Source organism: Chionomys nivalis, chromosome 26 (genome assembly GCF_950005125.1).
Source record: "Chionomys nivalis chromosome 26, mChiNiv1.1, whole genome shotgun sequence".
Taxonomy (NCBI): domain Eukaryota; kingdom Metazoa; phylum Chordata; class Mammalia; order Rodentia; family Cricetidae; genus Chionomys; species Chionomys nivalis.
The window spans coordinates 25,987,527-26,000,408 of NC_080111.1; the positions used below are offsets into that span (position 1 = coordinate 25,987,527).

At 39.6% G+C, this 12,882-nt stretch overlaps 1 protein-coding gene across 1 annotated transcript in view; it reads left to right on the forward strand.

Moving 5' to 3' along the window:
- Grm3 (glutamate metabotropic receptor 3) overlaps window positions 1-12,882 on the forward strand; it is a 218,454-nt gene that overhangs the window by 135,515 nt on the left and 70,057 nt on the right. Inside the window, exon 3 of the mRNA XM_057758303.1 lies at window positions 6,559-7,414. Within this exon, the coding sequence (XP_057614286.1) occupies window positions 6,559-7,414 (856 nt within the window). The remainder of the gene's footprint in view (window positions 1-6,558; window positions 7,415-12,882) is intronic.

Genomic DNA, 12,882 nt, shown 5'->3' on the forward strand with positions numbered 1-12,882 from the left:
GGATCTTGGAGGAGAACCTACAACCACTGCTTTACTAAACCAGCATAATCTCTAACTATATTCCAAATGTTAGTCCTTATACACACAGAAAAGTGTGTTCCTCACCCATCATCAAAAAACTCTTTGCAACAGACCATTACAAAAAAAAACCCACACAATTTGAAATGCATATTCATTTTGTTCCAAAGGATACATCTATATTCTACTCCCATAGCTAAGGCTTAGGGTACTTTGTGGAAGAAGGACCAGAAAGAATGTAAAAACCAGAGGACCAAGGAGTTTGCTATGAGATTATAGCAATGATATATGGATCCTAGTAATGTCAGAAACTACATCCATAAGGCCTCACACACCAACATGACTGCCCAAACATGAACTGAAGAAAGACCATAATAAATGATGCAAAGTACATAGGACAAAGCCTACAATGCCTCAACCCTGCACAAAGAACTATAGGTAACTGAGGAGTGCTGAGAATGAGGACATAAGGCTTCTCTGGGGACGAGAACACCTATTAGTTAAACAGACACTTAAGCAACATTATTCAGATTGAACAGGTTATAATTAGGGATGCATATACGTATATGCATGCAGTAAAAATTGATGAAAACAGAGGCCATGAATTTGAAGGAAAGCAAGGAAGGGAGTATGGAAGGGTTTCAAGAAAGGAAAGGGAAGGAAAAGATGCTGCAATTATAATCCCAAAAATAAAAAAGATAATACATCTCCAATAGGACAAAAGCTGGGAAAAAATTTCAGGAATATGAACCTTATTACTGATCTTAAGACTATTCCAAGAATAAGTGTTTGAGAACAGAAACTTAGAGACTAGGGGGACTAGAATGGTTCTCTGCCTACTTCTGGTGAACTCAGAACTGAATGCCAAGCAAATGAAGAACTTCTTAGACCATCTTTGACACATTAGCCCACCTCGTTAAATACTTGTGGACTTCAACCACCAACTTTCATACAGAGAAAGTGTAACTTGTCTCATGTAAATTTAAACCCGGAAACTTAGATCTCAGACGATGTCATACCCCTTGTTTGCAGAAAAAGAGCCTTATCCTCTGCAGAGAGCAGGTTCTGCCTTGGCTTTTCTCTCTGTTGACTGAGTACATTTTGAAAGTCACTTCCCCTTATGAATGTCAGTCTCTTCACCAAAAAGATAGAAGTTTAGATGACCTGCATAATTCCTTCACGCTCAAAAAATTCAATGATCTTGAAGATTATTTTTATTTTTCCAACAACATTCATGAAAAATTTAATCCTACTTAGCTAAGATATGCACATTGTTTTGCAAGTACTTCTCAAGCTAGACATGATATTACATACTCAGAATCCCATTACTCATCAGGCTGAGTCTGAAGAATAATTCATTCAAAGATAGCCCAGTGACATACCAAGTTGGATATCAGTTTGATATGTACAGTGAGACCCTGCACATAAAGAAAATATATGCTTTGAATATCTTTTAAATTTCTGCCTTGTATATCTAATTTGTTATCCAATTTCTATCTCTTTTCCTTTTGTGTAAGATGCCAGGTAATGTCATGAACACTTTGTTGAAGTCATGACCCTCCATGATCCTCTATGGTTCTTCATGGTACTCCAGACTACAACTCTTCTTCAAATGGTCCAGCCAATGCTGAAAGGGAAATGTACTCGTCCTGAGCCCATCCTGACTCCTAATGATTGCTTCGTTCATTTCTAAGTATCGGTGCTGTATCTATTCGAACACTGGGAACTAGAAAATTACCAAAACCATGCCTGAAATTTATGTCCATTCTTCTTTTATGTTTTCTGAATTTGTCTTCTTCCTCTTCTAGCACACTTCAGTCCTTCCACTCTGGATTTACGAAAATAATTTCATAATTTAATCTTTTCCAAAATTTTCTGGAATGCATAAATAGCAGCAAACTGAATATGATTTTATGAGCTTTTCTTACATTCTGGAGAGATTTGGTGTGAGATAAATTATTCATATTATCTTTATTTACATCACCATTTCCATGTTAGATTGCATCTGATTGACAAGCAAATGGGGGAATAATATTGGCATCCACTTATAAAGACAGGATCTCTCTATGAAGCCCATGCAAGCCTCATGCTCCCATTCTCTTGCCTTAGCTCACCCAGGTTCTGTGCTTTTAGATATCCATCACCATAATCAGACATTGTTATACTTACAAAATCAACTTCTTCAGCCATTAGCTCCATTACTACCTACTGTGTCTTCTCTTGAAAGACAAGGCAGAGTAAAACAAAAGCAATAACAAACCCCACTTTCATTTTCATGTTCTGTTTCATACTGTCCGCACTTCTCATGAGTACTTGCTCAGTTTCATGCTGAGCACAGATTCTCCCAATTCATCTATTCCCCTTATTCCTTAGCCTCAATCCTCTCGTGCATCCCATCAACCAGTGGGGTTTGGGGATTATCTTCTCTTTCTTATGGAGACTATATTGTATAAATTATTTTTAAATCCTTCTTTCTCTCTTAAACAATATTGCTTAAATAATTTCTACTTATACAAAGGACAAATCTTCTTTTAAAATGCTTTGGTCTAAAAAATATAAATAGATTTTGGTTTTCCTCCTTCCTCTCCCACTAATAATAACATAACAGGGTGGGCTTTCCTCCAAACTTCACACTGCTTCCCCATCTTTAGAAGGTGCTTCCTTTATCATTCAAAATGATGTCCAGTGTAGGAGTTTTCTTCACTTCTTTCTGCTTTCTCCAAGAAACCATCTGGCCAGTTAGCAAGTCAAGAATGTTCTAAGAGCCCAGTTTTTCAACAAATGAGACAGAGAACTCAGCTGACAACACACTGGACATCTCTTGACCCCAAATTTTAAATTTTACAGTAGAAAAAGAAAAGCTCAGAGGTCTGTGGAGAGAATCAGTGACTGGGTCACTAACTGCATAAGCAGTAAACACAGAGCCTGAAAGAGAATCCCGAGAATCCACATGAACTCAGATGTGGTAGCACACGTCTGTGACCCTACCTCTCTTAGGGCAAGAGAAGAGCTAGAGACAGAAGAACCTCCAGAAGCCTGTGTTTATGGAAAGGTAGAAGGTGCGCACCATCCCCTGAGGTTTCACTCCACATGTGTGCTGTGGCAGGCATGCCCTGCATTCACACATGACCATGCACAAACAAGCACGCCTACTGACATCAGGTATGTAGTGGATGATACACACCAAGCTCTACCGCTACTCCTCTATCTTGTGGTCTCTGTGGCTGAATATTTCTACACTTCAAATCTCAAAATGATGCCCACACAGTAGAGGTATAGAGGGAAATAGAAGAGCACAGTTGTGGTACTGGAAGCCAAACACCTAGTTTTGCATTTTGATTTTCTGCTATGCTCTAACTGTAAAACTATGGAAAGATCTCATGAGTTTGTAGAATTCATTTTTGTATGTTTAAATGAAGATAATATTTATATTAAAAGGCCTTCATAAATACCCAAAAAGAAAATACATGTGTGGATTTAGACATACACACCTACACACAAGCACACACACACAATCATTATAAATGGTCATAGATTTTATAAGTGGATCCATAAAAATGCAAATACCAAATTTTGAATATTATTTTGTAGAAATAAGATTAGACTGAGGAGGGAGGAAAAGAAGAAGAGAATAATAATCTTTTTTCTATGGTATCTGCTTACAAATTCAGAATTATTACTTTTTATAACTAAGGAAACTAATTTTAAATGAACAGTTCACCATAATAAAGAGTATTTCGATACTTTACCCTATTATTAATTTGTTGTAAATGTGTTTATAATGTAAGTCTGAATAACATTACTTCATATCATTGCTCCATGTTGTTCAACATAGATGACATAGTTAATATTGTAAATACAAAAGTTCCATCCTTAGATCTTACCTCAGCAAGTCTGCCTCGTTTTTCTAGAGTTAACTATAGCTCCCTTGAGCACACACGCAGGGCACCATATACAGCCACAGTAAAAGCAATGGCAATAGTCAGTCCCTTATACTAGCTCACAGCTTTCTCAAGCACCTTCAGCTCACCCCACATTTTCTCAGTACAGAGAAGGTTCATGCTGCCATTATGTTGGAGCTAACTCACTCTCTTGTGCGGCTTTTCTTAACCATAAGTTGTTCTCAGACATTCTGGAGAGGCAGACATAATGCCATAAGGATCTAGCAGTCAAAAGACAAGAACGTTTTTATCTTGAACACTTCCTTACCCCTTTGGGAGAAGAAAATTTCAACAACTTAGGAACTATGGTTCCTCACTTCCAGGAAATAATGCCTCTGGGTATATTTTTTGTTTAGTTTCTTTCATTTTATGTCTCCTTAGAGGATTCAAGTTCTAGTGACTCCAACTTGAAGATAATAAAAGCATCGCCTCAAGAAGAAATGTCCTTTCTTCTGCTACCCAAAATATCCAGGTCTCTGCACAGAAAGGGATTGCAACAGCACAGTTGCCATAGTGGCACATAAGTCCAGTGGAAGTCAGGTACTAGGAGTAATGACAGTACCAATTCAGGGCCGCCTGCACTTAGCCTGAGTAACAAAAACATCCCTACATCCATGTGTTCTGACGGGTCAGTGTAAGCACGTCATCCCTGTGTTCTGACTGGTCAGTGTAGGCACAACATCCCTGCGCTCTGATGTGTAGTGTAGGCACGACATCCCTGTGTTCTGACGGGTCAGTGTAGGCACGTCATCCTGTCCTTAGCAGGGAAGAGCTACATTCCTCCGATACAGCCAACCTTTCGCCTCCACTTGAGGTTTTAATTTCTCCATTATTTGGTGTGTCACATCTCAGATTTCCCAGCTGGAGTTACGTGAGAGTTACTGGAATTGGGCAATGTTTTTGATAGCTCTGACTATATCTGTGTTATTCTTAATAGCAGGCCAGCTCTCCAATAACATGCTGTGTCGCTGTGTATAAACCTGGTTGATGGTTTCCTTTGCTACATGAAATGGGTATTAATCAGGACTCAGTTGTCCATGGCTTCATGTTGCGTCTGTTGTGCTCAGAGCAGCCCGTCTCAAGCTGATCTCTCTGCATGTCATATGTAAACGCAAAACTTCACTTGCCAGAAGAAAATTTTCAAAGGACCTAAACTTATCCCAGGATATCGTCTTCAGAAATACTCAACCTGTTCACTTATTAAAGTTGACACAAAGAGTTATGTAATGTAAAGTCCACAAAGACAACCTTTCAGAAGTCAGGAAGAATAAAAAACTCGTGTTTGATGGTTTGGTTTTGTTTTTGAGACAGGGTTTCTCTGTGCAGTCCTGGTTGTACTAGCACTCACTCTGTAGACAAGGCCTCAAACTCAGAGACCTTACTACCTCTTCCCGACCCCATTCCCCCCCACACACACACCAGTGTGCTGGGATTAAATGCATGTGCCATCCTGCATATTTTATTGGAATATGTATGGAATATACTTTGATCTGTACAATTATATAATTTTAAAATTATCTATGCAGCACTCCTTGATAAACTGTGATCACTTTCTTTTTTTCTCATACAATAAATAAAAGTAGTGAAATGCTGATAGCTGACTTATAAAAACTTTAATTTTTTTACTCAGCATAGGCTTTAAATATTTCAAAGTACTCAATCATTCTTAACAGAGTCATCAATACTTCTTCACTTGATTTTTAACTGAAAATACGATAGCATATCTACGTGCTTTCCTTTTACAAATTTTAAGAAAAAACAAGGCAAAGAAAAAGTTACTGTAGTTTCAGAAGTTTATCAAATTATATACCTAAAATTTTGGATGATCGGAATAGAATTTAAATAGAATTGAATTTTTTTCCTTTGTGTTAACCCAGATAATAAATATCTAATTTGGACTGTCCATGTGGCACTCCGTTCCCAAATTAAACTCTTTCAGAGATTGCCATTTTTAGCAAAAGAGGGGGAAGTGAGAATTAAACACCGGGCTCTTTCTATACAGCCACAGCCAAGTTGTCTGAAAACTGAATTTGGCCACTTCACTGTAGCTCATTGTCTGGCTGAGCTATAGCAGGACCTCAGGAGCTTAAAACAACCATGTTCAGAGCCTCTGAATGGGTTTCATTAGCCTAGAGTCTAGCGCCGAGCTGAAGAAGCTCCAGTCATGATGACCTTTCATTTTTCATGTGCCCTCCCCAAACATACGCTACCTGCTTCTTACTGGCTCCCCAGTACCTAAACACCGTACCCAGGAAAGCATCCAGTTAAGGTCTCAAGAAATGACCTCCGCTGGGCTGTGGTGGCGCACGCCTTTAATCCCAGCACTTGGGAGGCAGAGGCAGGCGGATCTCTGTGAGTTCGAGACCAGCCTGGTCTACAAGAACTAGTTCCAGGACAGGCTCCAAAAACCACAGAGAAACCCTGTCTCGAAAAACAAAAAAAACAAAAAAACAAAAAACAAAAAAAACAAAAAAAAAGAAGTGACCTCCACATGAAAAAGAAGCTGCTAACAGACGTGAATTGTGTTAATATTTCTTATGCACAATCATTTGCTTGAGTTTTTTTTTTTTTAAGGTGCTTTCCTTGTCTCTCTACTCAGGTGGCAAACCTGCTGAGGCTCTTCCAGATCCCTCAGATAAGCTACGCCTCCACCAGCGCCAAACTCAGCGACAAGTCGCGCTATGATTACTTTGCCAGGACCGTGCCCCCTGACTTCTACCAGGCCAAAGCCATGGCCGAGATCTTGCGCTTCTTCAACTGGACCTATGTGTCCACTGTCGCCTCTGAGGGTGACTACGGGGAGACAGGGATTGAGGCCTTCGAGCAGGAAGCCCGGCTGCGCAACATCTGCATCGCCACTGCGGAGAAGGTGGGCCGCTCCAACATTCGCAAGTCCTACGACAGTGTGATCCGCGAGCTGCTGCAGAAGCCCAATGCGCGGGTCGTGGTCCTATTCATGCGCAGTGACGACTCCAGAGAGCTGATCGCTGCAGCCAGCCGCGTGAATGCCTCCTTCACCTGGGTGGCCAGCGACGGCTGGGGCGCTCAGGAGAGCATCGTCAAGGGCAGTGAGCATGTAGCCTATGGAGCTATCACCCTGGAGCTGGCGTCCCATCCTGTTCGCCAGTTCGACCGCTACTTCCAGAGCCTCAACCCCTACAACAATCACCGCAACCCCTGGTTCCGAGACTTCTGGGAGCAGAAGTTCCAGTGCAGCCTCCAGAACAAGAGAAACCACAGACGGGTTTGTGACAAGCACCTGGCCATTGACAGCAGCAACTATGAACAAGAATCCAAGATCATGTTTGTGGTGAACGCAGTCTACGCCATGGCGCATGCGCTGCACAAAATGCAGCGTACCCTCTGTCCTAACACCACCAAGCTCTGTGATGCAATGAAAATCCTGGACGGAAAGAAACTGTACAAGGATTATTTGCTGAAAATCAACTTCACGGGTAAGCAGTGACCCTTAAATTGTCTTCCGTGGTGTAAACAGGTGGACTTAACCACAACCCAAATGCCTCTGCCCCTAACCAGACATCCCTGCTTTAGAAGTTTAGAGCCACACAAAAGGGGGTTCATAATCTTAAACATCCCAAAATGCAACGATAGCCCTTTGATAGTCCTGTTCATTTTTTGACGACTATCTTGGCTACTACACCACATGGAAGTGGAAGGCCCTTAGGCCGGGTTGACGGTCCCACTGCAGTGACCGCAGAGATGGGGCCACGCTACATTGACCCTCTTTCTTGTTAACTGCAGGGTATGGCATGCATGGTAGGGGCATTTAATCTTCCGTAGAAGAATTGGCAACTGTCTAAGGAACATGAATTCCGAGCTCTTCTTGTAGATGATTTGAGCACAAGAATCTCTTAACTGTCACCGTGGGTGAGAAAAAAGTCACTTTTCCCAGAGCCAGAAACAGAATAGGAAAGACAACCAGACAGCCATGGTGACTCCCAGGCACCGTGGTCTGTTTCTTCTGCAATACAAAAACATTCCCCTGGGGTTTTAGAAGTTGTGGGTTCTCTCAAATTACATTATGAAATGCAACTTTCTCTGCGATCCTGAATAGAAGCAAATTAAAGACTGATTGAAGTCATTCTGATCAGTAACTGTGCAATGCCTCCAAAAATAATATTGCTGCCTTTAATCTACTTCTAAATAGGACATAAATATTTCTAAATACAGTTTCACATTATTAACATATTAAAAAAAAACACAGTCTTTAGTGTTGCATTCTCATTGAGGTTTGACGGCTCTGAGGAATTAAAGCCAAATTATAAAATAGTAAGAAGCATTTATTTATAGTGATCGAGTGTGTTCATAAGGCTACAAATCTCCCATGCCATTAAGCAATGATTCTGGTCTGCATGATCAATTTCAGTTCATTGTCTGAGTATTGGAAGTTTATATGCTTAAGCCATATGTTCCGGAGCAATTAAAATCCCCACATCTCCTTTGCAGGTATCACCTAGAACTCACATACTCTGTAACATTGCTGACAGGTAGTGGGGGAGGATCAAGGCCATTGGCGTTTATCCCATATTTCCTGTACACTTCATGGAAGCCTTGAAACTAAGCCCAAGCAGGCCATGGTGCAGTTTTGCCTATTTTTTGCTCTTCAGTCTCCCCCAAGGACAAAAGTAAAGGAAGTAAAGCCAGCACACCTTTTATCCCTGTGATGGAGACAGACACTTATCTTTAGAATGGTTACAGGAAGTACTAGAGATTAAGTATTTCTTGTCCTTTATCCACACACTGTATCAATTCATATAAAAACAAACAACAGAAAGAAAAAACATGTTAGTAACAAACTACCATTTGTCAGGTGGCGGTGGTGCATGCCTTTAATCCCATTGGGAGCAAAGAAAGGCAGATCTCTGTGAGTTCAAGGCCAGCCTGAACTCTGGTCTTCAAGAGTTAGTTCCAGGATAGCCAGGGTTGTTACACATAGAAAGCCTGTCTCAAAAAACAAACAGAGAGAGAGAGAGAGAGAGAGAGAGAGAGAGAGAGAGAGAGAGAGAGAGAGAGAGAGAGGGAGAGAGAGAGAAATAATACATACCATTCACCTCAGAATCTCTTATCCGTTTCTACTGACATCTCCAAAGAAATAAGATTCTAAAGCCAGTATCAAACAATATCTTCCCTTCATATATATATATATATATATATATATATATATATATATATATATGAATTCTCCATAAAGACATGATTCTTAAAGACAGTTATGTAGGTCCACACCGCACACCTGCAGACTACCTGTGAGATAAGCATTCCTCTTTATTCTCCACACATATTAATTACCTCTGTTAGTCTCTTTGCCCCCCACTTTGAGATTATATACAACAGGTTCATTCATTAACAACCAAACCAATGAAACTCGATTTTAGAGGGCCTTTGCAAGGTAACCACACATTTTCCTTCTTCTGACTGTTTGGGTAATAAAAAGCTGAGGAAAGCAGAGAAAGAAGGCCACACTTAGGCAAACAGAGCAAATGTACCTTTGTTTCCTCTGTCTTACTTAATTACCGACTTCGATTTTGCAATTCTCTTTGCCTGTGCAGACCTCCCCACAAAGTGCCATTCTGGCCTTCTCAATTAGTCATGCATTGCCCATCACTCTCCATTTCTAAGTAGGAGAGGGGAAGACAGATCTAAACTGCAGAAAACACAGTAATTTAGACTAGCCACAAAGTAAATATGCATGGAAATAAGGACTGCCTGCCACTACTGTATCATAAAGATACCAAGATTTTAAAATTGCCTAAAAGGATATTTCTAAAAATAAAAATTGATTATATGAATCTAGTCCCTCTTTGTGAGGAATATATGTAGAATAGAATATTTATTATAGAATGTCATGTTGAGTTTATGGCAACCTGTGGGGTGTGTGTGTGTGTGTGTTGTGTGTATTTGTGTGTATTTTTGTGTATGAGTACACGGGTAGTGAGAGGTGTGCACTTGTGCTGGTAGGTGCAGATGCATGTATCTTACGGCTGTGTGTGTGTATGCATGTTTCCTGATGTCCTGTGACTTCCACAATTGTTCTCCATCTTATTTTTGAGACATTAAACCTGGAGCTCATCATATCAACTCAGCTGGGTAACCAAAGAGCTTCATGGACCTACATGTCTCTGCCTTCTCAGCACTGGGGTTACAGATATACACCACCACCACACCCAGTTATTGTGTGTGTGTGTGCATGTGCGTTAGATCCAAACTCACAGACTTATGCCTGCATTGCAGGTATTTTTCTGACTAAACTATCTCCCTGGCCTCATATAAATATAAATATATTTATATTTATAAAGACAGTAAGAAAGGGGAAGACAGATCTAAACTGCAGAAAACACAGGTAATCTAGACTAGCCACAAAGTAAATATGCATGAAAATAAGAAACATATTTATATTTATATGGGGCAAGGGAGATAGTTTATGTATATATTCTAAAGTTTAGACTTAGCTGAAACATTATAAGCATTTATACAATGGCACTGCCTTAATTGAAAATTGCCAAGGGAAATTCTTCTAATTTTGTTGACAGTTGCAAATCAGATGTATCTCAGGTTTCTTTTCTGAAAAAATATCTGGTTTTCTTACTCGCAAACTGACTCAGTGGAGTAGGCCTCATAGTCAACACTAAACTAGGGCACTACCACACCTATCCAAATGGATCAAAAAGTCCTCTCCTAGCCGTGTGCTTCTACCAAGTACATCCAAGACCCTGTAAAGGGAAAAATACTGTCGATTCTATACTACAACTGCTAGGTTTTTATAGGACTTTGGTCACATAATCCCTGGTGTTTTGCTGTGCTCCAACTAGGTAATTCCAGTATTGGTCTTATAAAGTTGACTCAGTTTGGACATTTATTTTGCTGTATTCTATCATGTGGTATTACCTCATTTCCATCTTGCACATCCTGCCCCTTGATCCCTCCTTCTCTTTCTTTCTCTCCCTGAACATTCCACCTATACCTCCTATTGGCCATTCCGTTCTTTATTAAACCAATCACAGCAATATATCATCGCACACTAAACAAATATCCCACAACATTTCCCCCCTTTTGTCTACATAAAAAGAAAAGGTTTTAACTTTAACACAGTAAAACTATATACAGTAAGAATAATTATCAGGTAATAATTAGATTTACAATGTCCAGTCTATCTATTTTTGGCAAATTCAGAGAAAATATTCCATTATCTATCCCATCTTGGTGAGTCGACCTAACTTGTATTACCAAACCAAAACTATCTTTTTAGACCTCAAAATATTTTCATTGATAAACAATTTAAACTTTTATGTCTCTCAGTCTTATGTAATTTATACCTCTTTTGTGAGTTTCTTTTCTGAATTTGGTAACAAGGAAGACTATAACAATAGCTATCTTGTCTCAACTCTATCAGAGACCCAGAAGGATATATTACCTGAGTAAACAAGAAGTACAGGACAAGCAACTTCCAATATTATAGAAATGACAGAGACATCTGGCTGCTTGGACAGTCACCCAAGTTTGCTCTGCAGCATTGTAGCACCCATCTTCAGCCTACAAGCCTAGCATATCTGACAGACTTTTCTCTGAGGCAGGAATTAGATAGACTGTCTACCTTGTCTTGGCAATGTTCAACAATCACTATTTTGTGTGTCCTGTTCATCCAATTTGAAGAGCACATTGTCAGCAGTTAAGGAAAGGACGATTTCTTCCCCAGTGGGCTACCTTTTGCCACAAAAACTGCAAACTCCATATGGAAATTATTCGATTACTATCATTCTTTTATGAAGTAGATTGGTGGTACCAGGAGAAGATGTGTCTAACTGTCATGAAAAGCTTAGGTCATTGAAACACCCTATATGCCATATTCTGTAGGTCTCTGAAGTATCTGAAGACCACCTACTTAACTAAAATATATCTCCATTTAACCTTAAAAACATACCTTACATAGTGACAATTTTAATTATTATAGATGACTACTAACCTGTGTTTCTTAAGTATGTATTACATTTTTAGGAGATCTGCATAGCTACAATATCTTAAAGAGGATGGACATATCTGCAGCATAACAAAAATAACCTTGAAGTGTATTAATATACAAAAATCCATAGTAATATATAATATGTAAGACTAGGGGCTATTCAAAAGTAGACTAAACAATTCACCCCTTTAGTCAGTCATTTCTATACTATATCTCCCCCCTTTTCCATTCAGAAAGAGATCCCTGAACCTAATTTCCTTTATTCAGTTTTTTTCCTGATCATGACCAACAATTGCCAGAGTCTAGCTCCAGATGAGGGCAAGGTCTGAAGGTAGGTGGAAACAAGAGTGGTGATGGGAGGAATCAAACACAGGACACTTCTTAGTTTCATTTTAGGAGAGATGGGCAGAGAAGAGGCACATCTCTGGTGGAGACATAGGTTCCTGCAGGGGATGTAAGGAGTAGACGAGGAAAGGAAGTGAGCCAGGCCATGATGGTCAGAAGACTCTTGCAGGCTGACTGACTAGCAGAGTGTTTCTTTATTTATACAGAATTTAGTAAGTAGGGATACATTCATGTTGTTCCAAAACATAAATCATACCATTTTTCGTTCTGGACATGTGTTTCACTTCCTTTGGCTCATCTCTCATTCATCATTAATAGACAGTGACAGAACAGTGTTATCATTTCCAATATTTTCTCTCAATTTTTGACATCATTGATAAACAGAGTTATTATTGTTACTCGTTAATCCCATAACTGAAATTTTAAGAATCTAGAGGCATGTGTCATCATGGTCTCATGCTGGTAGTTCTGGTTGCTTCAAGTACACTAGACCAAAACAAAATCTTCAAGTTAGTCCAGGCAGATTGTCATATCTCAAACAGTATATTAATAACTCTTAATGGTTAGAATGCCCAAGAAATATCCTCAGGCAAAAGTTGC